The sequence below is a fragment of the Spinacia oleracea genome, chromosome 6, assembly GCF_020520425.1.
Source record: "Spinacia oleracea cultivar Varoflay chromosome 6, BTI_SOV_V1, whole genome shotgun sequence".
NCBI classification, from domain to species: domain Eukaryota; kingdom Viridiplantae; phylum Streptophyta; class Magnoliopsida; order Caryophyllales; family Amaranthaceae; genus Spinacia; species Spinacia oleracea.
In genome coordinates this window covers 84,546,748-84,555,711 of record NC_079492.1, presented here as the reverse complement: position 1 = coordinate 84,555,711, position 8,964 = coordinate 84,546,748, and the positions used below count along the sequence as shown (strand labels likewise).

The 8,964-nt window shown below is 36.5% G+C and overlaps 1 protein-coding gene across 5 annotated transcripts; it reads left to right on the top strand.

The window, feature by feature from the left end:
• Nucleotides 1-1,593: 1,593 nt before the first annotated feature.
• LOC110777518 (uncharacterized) lies at nt 1,594-7,907 on the top strand. 5 transcript variants are annotated; one of them, XM_056831547.1, is made up of 4 exons: nt 1,594-1,925; nt 3,376-3,468; nt 3,626-4,470; nt 7,651-7,907. In XM_056831547.1, the coding sequence occupies exon 3, from the start codon at nt 3,644-3,646 to the stop codon at nt 4,253-4,255; it is 612 nt and encodes a 203-aa protein (XP_056687525.1). In that variant the 5' UTR covers nt 1,594-1,925; nt 3,376-3,468; nt 3,626-3,643; the 3' UTR covers nt 4,256-4,470; nt 7,651-7,907. The 5 variants fall into 5 exon arrangements, with proteins under 5 accessions (XP_056687525.1, XP_056687524.1, XP_056687526.1 ...); XM_056831546.1 differs by having other exon boundaries at nt 1,594-1,929; XM_056831548.1 differs by having other exon boundaries at nt 1,594-1,929; nt 3,376-3,504; nt 3,626-4,466.
• Nucleotides 7,908-8,964: the final 1,057 nt, after the last annotated feature.

The following is an 8,964-nucleotide window of genomic DNA, read 5'->3' as shown; positions in this document are numbered from 1 at the left end:
GAGTTTCTTGATTATCTTCGAGAGCCCTTATGCGAGCCTCAGCTTCCTCAACACGTTCATAGAGCTCTGCTACGGCCGCTGCTAGTGAGGTCATCTTGTATAGGATTTTGAGAGAATGAGTCCGAGCACCTAGTTACCATATGATTTTGAACTTTAGAACTTGGATTTCCCGACACATGATATGATATGCATGCAATGAATGAGACCTAGACTTGACTCTAAGTGCCACTCCGAGGATTTGGGATTTTGGATTTTGTATTTGTACTCGGGATTTGTAACCCGTTGGAAATATTTGAGAGGAGCTTCATTCTTTTGTGGAGGCTTTCTCCTTGTACTGAACTTGGAATATTGAACAAAGAATATCTCGACCTATTGGAACTTGGACTATTTTAGGGGAATTTCAACCCATTGAGAATTTGGAAATTGGACTTGTATTATTTCAAGGGATTTTCAACCCATTGGAAATATTTTAGGAGATTGGATATTGTATTATTTCAAGGGAGTTTCAACCCGATCGAAAGGGAATTGATTTTGTATTATTTCAAGGGAATTTCAACCCGTCAATATTTTAGGGGAATTTCAACCATTGGATTTTGGAATATTTTTTGGGAATTTCAACCCAAAGTAGAATTTGGAATATTTTAGGGGGATTTTAACCCAAAGGTAGGACTCGGAATATTTTAGGGGAATTTCAACCCGTCGAATTTCGAAGTATTTTAGGGGAGTTTCAACCCGTTGGATTTCGAAGTATTTTAGGGGAGTTTCAACCCGTTGGATTTGAAGTATTTTAGGGGAGTTTCAACCCGTAGATAGAATGTGGAATTTGAATTTGTATTATTTCAGGGGATTTTCAACCCGTTGGATTTTGTATTATTTCTGGGGATTTTCTACCCGTTGGACAATTGGACTTGTACTATTTCAATGGATTTTCAACCCACTGGAAGTATTTGGAATTTTGTATTTGGGAGTAATGGAAGAAAAGAATTTTTTGAAATTTGAAATTTGAATTTGATTCGAAGTTCGAACTTTGAAATGGAAGAGACGCACTTTTGTATAGAATATGAGGCTTTGAATTTTGAACATCCCGGCATTACGCCGCCATGGATTTGAGACATCGGATTTGGAATTTTGAAAGTCCGGCATCATGTCGCCGTGGACTTGGAATTTTGAAGTGTTTGTTTATGGAATTTTGAATTTGAAATTGAGTGAGGAAAATTCGGCACTACGCCATCATAGATTTGGAATTGGAATGTTTCGAATATGGGACTTGAGATTTGGAAGATTGAATTTAGAACTTCGAACTTGAGGTTTGAAATATGGAATCACTAGTAGAAAAAACCCCTGTTGCAGCCCCCTTGTTGCAGCGTACATGTATTAATACGCTTCAACAACCTGTAGGTCAACGCGGGTCAAACCCTTTAAAGGGTTGTTGCAGCGTACAAATTAATTGCCCTCTGCAAAAGAGTTTTTTGCAGCGTACAAAGTAAAAGCCCCCTGCAATAACCCCTTTATTTTGCAGCGTACGTGTAAAAGCCCCCTGCAATAACATGTTAGTAATTTTCTTCGGCTGCAAAGTTAATTCAGACCAAATATTTCATCTCAAACCTCAAATACCAAATTCGAAAATCATATCTGCGCTCACTCCCTTCTTCTTCCCTCAGCGTTCCCTGCATCTCGCCCGTCGCTGGTGGTTCTCGCCAGTCACCGTCGCCTCTGGGTCTCTCCCGTCGCCGGTGGTACTCCGGCAAGGGTCTGTTTCCTCGCCTCCTCACTGGTGGTCCCTTGCTCAAAAAAACCACTTTCCCTGCTCGAAAAACCACCGATGAAGTCCATCCTTGCTCGAAAAACAAAGCTACTTTCCTCGGCCGGTGGTTCCAAGTGATATTGTTGCTCGCGAACCCTCTTCTCCGTCAATCCTCGCCGCGGCAAGTAACTTTTTTCCCTTTCCCTCTTGATTTTCGTTTTCAGAATTAGGGTTTGTTCATTTTTATTAATTTTTTTTTTGTGGCAAGTTGTTCAATTCGTTATTAAGACTGTAATTTTGTTTAGAAAATTTCAGGTGAGTGCTGCTCTACTAAGAGTGTAATTTTGTTTAGAAAATTTAGCTAGTGGTCTTTTCTTTCATCTTACTTAGCCGTATTGTCAAGGTTTTAGCTTGCATTTATGAGTCAAAACAAGATTCGAAAGCTCATCATTGATTCTGCTTGGTCTTTTTTTTGTATCAATGCTGATTATGTTTTGATGGAAACTAATTTCACATTTTTGGGAACTCTTGAGGATTGGATGCCTAGCATGTTTTAGATCAAGCTCTTGCAGATAACAATTGAAATTGGGAAAAAACTGAACTGAAACTTACTGTGAGATTCAGCAGGCTCTTGAATTGATTTAGTTTTGAGTTGAAAATGGATCTAACTCAGAGTTCAGCCTCCAAAAGACGATGGCCATATTTGATTCTTCATTCTTGATCTCTTTTTTTCTTTTCCGGTTGAATTCTTGATCTTTTTATTGTACCAGTGCTGTTGATATTGATGCTTGATATTACTTCGTAGATAGCCTTAGTTATACCCTCTCTATCAAAGTTGTGTTTAGTTTAAGTTCTATTCTTAGAAATTGGTAATTGCAAATTGAGATTCGTATTAACATGAATCTGACGCAAAGCGTATGAAGATAATTTGAGTGATGGGCCTGAAGACTTGACAGGTCATTCTCGGTTTGGAGTAAGCTTGATCACCTCTTGCTGCTTGCAGTGTAGTGCAACTTTGATTGCCATGCTTGCTAGTGTAATCGGCTTTAAAGTACGAGTAGACTGCTTTTGATGTTTGCTAAAGATTAACTGTAGAACTTTGTTATTAAATCATTGTATAGGCTACATAAATAGCCTGATGTTAATATGCAAACTTTTCACTTCCCTTTCATATCTCATTGGTCTTCATCAAGTACTTACTATGCAGTTTTATCACTTTATGTAAACTAATGAAGTGGGCAAGAAATCAAATCACACATCAGGTAGTGCTGTAATTTAGTTGTTTGAATCTATTGTGACTATGAAGTGATCCGGCCGGGATAGTTCTTTGATTGTGAATCTATTGGGAAATCATAGAGTGAAATGTCAATGCATTGCTAGTTGTCTTTACAGATGAGGCCGGGATAGTTCTTTGATTTCCAGTGCTAATAATTGTGTCGACAAGTATTATTTGAGTATGTTTAATTGTTTATCTATGTTCTTTCTCTTGCAACTGCATTACAGCTTGAATTGGAGATTCGATTTTTCTTAAGTTCTGTTGTGGAAAATGGGGATTTGATGCCTATATATTCTATGGACTTGTGGGGGTTTGATTCTTGTATATTATTCTGACTTGCTAAAATCTCTATCAGGTATGAGTTTAAAACAAATCATGGAGAATGGATCACTTCAATGAAACCAAAGTTTGGGGATAATGTATCCGGACGTGTTCGTACAACAATCAAGTCAGTACCTCAGAATGTAAAAAAGTTCTGTATAAAGTGAGGACCGGATGTACCTCAGAATGTACCTCATAATCCTATTCCCATTTCCTGTAGTTTTCTGTTTTTATCACTTAATCTTTTGGTGTTAAGAGTATACTATTTATGTTTTTTGGTGCAGATTTCGCAAACATTATACATGCCGTATATAGAAAAAGCTCCTCTTTTTAAAGGATGTTCTCCAGAGTTCATCAATCAGCTGGGGCCTCCTTCATATGAATATATTGCTCCTGAGAAAGAATTAGTTGTGCATATGGATTATGGCAAAGCTGTAGATGATGACGCAGTACTGCATTCAAGAGCATCCTTCTCAAATGAATCTATTTCACAAGATCATTCTAATGAAGGCGTTCCCTCTACACCACGACCTGCAGTCACATTAACACCTGAACTTATTCCTACACTTCACGCATTTCTCCCACCCAATTCCCAATCTCCGGTGGCTCAGAGTGCTCAGCCACAATTAAGTACTTCCACAACAGCACACTCACATCCTCATTCGACAAATGAGAAAGGAGCTTTCTCGCAGGGTTGGAGCCAACAGCCTCAAGCTACTGATCCAACTGAACAATCTCAACAGTTTGGGGTACAAGGGTATTCAAACGCGCCCCTTTCTTCTAATTTCCAGTCATATGCGTCCAACTTAAACATGGGCCGCCACCCTGTCCCAGTTCCTTCAACAATTATGCAAATGCAAAATCCTGTATACAACTTCCAAGAGCAGGGTTCTGTCTTCCAGGCCTCCTGGTAATCACCCAGTTACAACACAGAGCCAACAGTTTGTGCCTTTAATGCAGAATATGCATCATTATCACCCAGAGGCTCCTCATTACAATTTGCAGCACAAAACCAACGATATCAGTATACATTACAATTTGCTGCCAGTCTTCTCCTTCAAATACAGCAGCAACAACAGCAGCAGCAGGCAAGTCCTCATATGGGAAACCAGCTGTGATATTTTGGTAGGTAAGTACATCTCATTCAACCAATTTTTTGTTTGTTTTGGCATTTCTTGATTACTGCTTTGTTGTATGATGAGCTTGGTAGCTGATTGGTGGTTTGTTTACTTCTTCATGTGCACACGATATGCAGTGTATTTCCTTTGTCTTTGTCTTTTTCTTTGTTCTGGCCGGGGCCGGGGCGGGGGTGGGGGTGGATTGAGTGTTTTGAGTCCAGCAACACTAGATCCATCTTCTGATTATGTCTCCTATTATGCTATTATGAGATTCGTGTATGTTGCAGCTTTCATAGCCACTACTAGGCTGCTCTATTTGTCATGCTCACATTGAGTGTTATACTATTATGGATTGTCTAGTCATTGAGGCCTTTTTCCATTTGGTTCAGTCGGGGAGCGGTGTCACTTTTGGTTGTGAAGATCTTCAAAATTTCCTCTATATTTGCATTCTTGTGTTTGGTTAAGAACTCATTTCAAACTTACTACATGATTCATATGATTAGTTTTAACTTTCCTAAACTCAATCCAATCTATTTATACACATCTGAGACTTGTTTGGCCATTATACGTCATATTTAGGCTAAAATGAAATTTTCGCTCCCAACTTTGAACTAACGAACTTAAGGACTCACATCCAACTTATTACATGATTAATATGATTAGTTTTATGTTTCCAAGATTCAATCCAATCGATTTATGCACATTTGAGACTTCTTTGGTCGTTATAGGTCATATTTAGGCTAAAAGTGAGGCATTTTCGCTCCCAACTTTGAACCAACGAACCTAAAAACTCATTTCAAACTTACTACATGATTCATATGATTAGTGTTAACTTTTCAAGACCCAATCCAATCTACTTATACACATTTGAGACTTGTTTGGCCATTATAGGTCAAATTTAGGCTAAAATGACATTTTCGCTCCCAACTTTAAACTAACGAACCTAAAAACTCATTTCAAACTTACTACATGATTTATATGATTATTTTTAACTTTCCAAGACTCAATCCAATCTATTTATACACATTTGAGACTTGTTTGGCCATTATAGGTCATATTTAGGCTAAAATTACATTTTCGCTCCCAACTTTGAACTAACGAACCTAAGGACTCACATCCAACTTATTACATGATTAATATGATTATTTTTATGTTTCCAAGATTCAATCCAATCGATTTATGCACATTTGAGACTTGTTTGGTCGTTATAGGTCATATTTAGGCTAAAATGAGGCATTTTCGCTCGCAACTTTGAACTAACGAACCTAAAAACTCATTTCAAACTTACTACATGATTCATATGATTAGTGTTAACTTTCCAAGACTCAATCCAATCTATTTATGCACATTTGAGACTTGTTTGGCCGTTATAGGTCATATTTAGGCTAAAATGACATTTTCGCTCACAATTTTGAACTAACGAACTTAAGAACTCATTTCAAACTTACTACATGATTCATATGATTAGTTTTAACTTTCCAAGACTCAATCCAATCTATTTATGCACGTTTGAGACTTGTTTGGCCATTATAGGTCATATTTAGGCTAAAATGACGTTTTCGTTCACAACTTTGAACTAACGAACCTAAGGACTCACTTCCAACTTATTACATGATTAATATGATTTTTTTAAGTTTCCAAGACTCAATCCAATCGATTTATGAACATTTGAGACTTGTTTGGTCGTTATAGGTCATGTTTAGGCTAAAATGAGGCATTTTAGCTCCCAAGCTCCCAACTTTGAACTAACGAACCTAAGAACTCATTTCAAACTTACTACATGATTCATATGATTAGTTTTAACTTTCCAAGACTCAATCCAATCTATTTATGCACATTTGAGACTTGTTTGGCCATTATAGGTCATATTTAGGCTAATATGACATTTTCGCTCCCAACTTTGAACTAAAAAACCTAAAAACTAATTTCAAACTTATTACATGATTCATATGATTATTTTTAACTTTTCAAAACTCAATCCGATCTATTATGCACATTTGAGACTTGTTTGGTCGTTATAGGTCATATTTAGGCTAAAATGAGACATTTTCGCTCCTAATCTTGAACTAAAGAACCTAAAGACTCATTTTAAACCCTTTACATGATTAATATGCTTAGTTTTAAGTTTCCAAGACTCCTTCCAATCTATTTATGCACATTTAAAGCTCATTGGGTCGTTATAGGTCATATTTAGCATAAAATGACATTTTCGCTCCCAACTTTGAACTAAAGAACTTAATGACTTATTTTAAACTTATTACATTATTAGTATGTTTAGTTTTAAGTTTCCAAGACTTATTCCAATCTACTTATGCACATTTAAGGATTGTTTGGTCATTATAGGTCTATTTAGGCTTAAATGAGACATTTTCACTCCCAAATTTGAGCTAAAGAACCTAAGAACTCATTTTATACTTATTTTACATTTAATATGCATAGTTTTAACTTTCTAAGACTCATTCGAATCTATTAATGCACATTTAAGGCTCATTGGTTCGTTATAGGTCATATTTAGGCTAAAATGATATTTTCGCTCCCAAATTTGAACTCAAGAACCTAAGGACTTATTTTAAACCTTGTACATGATTAGTATGCTTAGTTTGAAGTTTCCAAGACTTATTCCAATCTATTTATGCACATTTAAGGTTTGTTTGGTCGTTATGGCCATATTTAGGCTAAAATGAGCATTTTCTCTCCCAAATTTGAAATAAAGAACCTAAGGACTCATTTTAAACCTTTTAAATGATTAATATACTTAGCTTTAAGTTTCCAAGACTCGTTCCAATCTATTTATGCACATTTAAGGTTCATTGGGTCGTTATAGGTCTTATTTAGGCTGGATTGACATTTTCGCTCCCAACTTTGAACTAAAGAACCTAATGACTCATTTTAAACTTATTACATGTTTAATATGCAGAGTTTTAACTTTCTAAGACTCATTCCAATCTATTTACGCACATTTAAGGCTCATTGGGTCGTTATAGGTTTTATTTAGGCTAAAATGACATTTTCGCTCCCAAATTTGAGCTACATAACCTAAGAATTCATTTTATACCTTTTACATGATTAATATGCTTAGCTTTAAGTTTCCAAGACTATTAGGACATTGTCATTATTTGCTTGAATGTTAAAATGTGATATTTAATTTGCATTTAATCTAATGCTTAGTTGAAATTTCTGTTTTTGTAAAGGTCTACACTCCGAGGAATGCGCCTATACTAGTGAGGAAATTGATGTGGTTCGTGAGCAACGGGCTAAGTTTTTTACCCGCAAGTATTTACTATTGGCTTGAGCGCGCTTGATCGAGGTGGTTTAGTTGTTATAGAACAATCGTTTACATTAAAATGTATGCGTACATTGAAATTGGAACGTATATTTGAATGTAGTACGTGCACTTTGGTTTTGGGATATATATATATGTATACAAAACACCAGTTATTATTTTTTATATTTGTTCTACAGGTTGCGATATTTTATTTATTGTTGTTGACAGGTTCCTATATTTGGTGCAAGACACCCTAGATATAGATAAATAAAACTAAAATTTTCCCGCCAAAAGCACAGCTTTGTTGCAGGGGGCATATACTTGTTCGCTGCAACAAGTGTGTAAAATTAGGCAAAAATCAAGACTTGTTGCAGCGTACAAAATGATGTACGTTGTAACAGACTGGTTTGTTACAGCGAACAAAATGATGTACGCTGCAACAGACTGGTTTGTTGCAGTGTACAAATTGTTGTTCGCTGCAACAAACCAGTCTGTTGCAGCGTACATCATTTTGTACGCTGTAACAAGTATTGATTTTTGCCTAATTTTACACACTTGTTGCAGTGTACATATATATGTACGCTGCAACAAATCACTTTTTGCAGGGTACATTGTACGCTGCAACAAGTTCAGACTTGTTGCAGGCCCCCCAGTTGCAGCATACGATGTACGCTGCAACAAGGGTCTAAAAGCCCGCTGCAACAAGGGTTTTTTCTATTAGTGAATGGAAAAGTCGGCATTATGCCGGCAATAATTTGGAACTTGAAATTTTGAGTATAGGACTTGAAGTTTGAAAGATTGAATTTAGGAATTTGGTCTTGAAGTTTGAAAGATTGAGTTGAAAAGTTGGCATTACGCCGGCATGAGTTTGGACATTTGAATTTGAGACTTTGAGATTGGAATTGGCAACTTGAATTTGAGGTTCGAAAGATGGAATTGAAGATTTGAATGCTTGAACTAGAAAATCCGGCATGACGCCGTTGGATTTGAATTTTCAATTTGGAATTTGGAGTTTTGACTAGAAAATCCGGCATTATGACGCCGTTGGATTGAATTTTGAATTTGAAACTCGAAATTTGGACTAGAAAATCCGGCATTATGACGCCGTTGGATTGAATCTTGAATTGGGAATTTGAAATTTGGACTAGAAAATCCGGCATTATGACGCCGTTGGATTGAATCTTGAATTTGGAATTTGAAATTTGGACTAGAAAATCCGGCATTATGACGCCGTTGGATT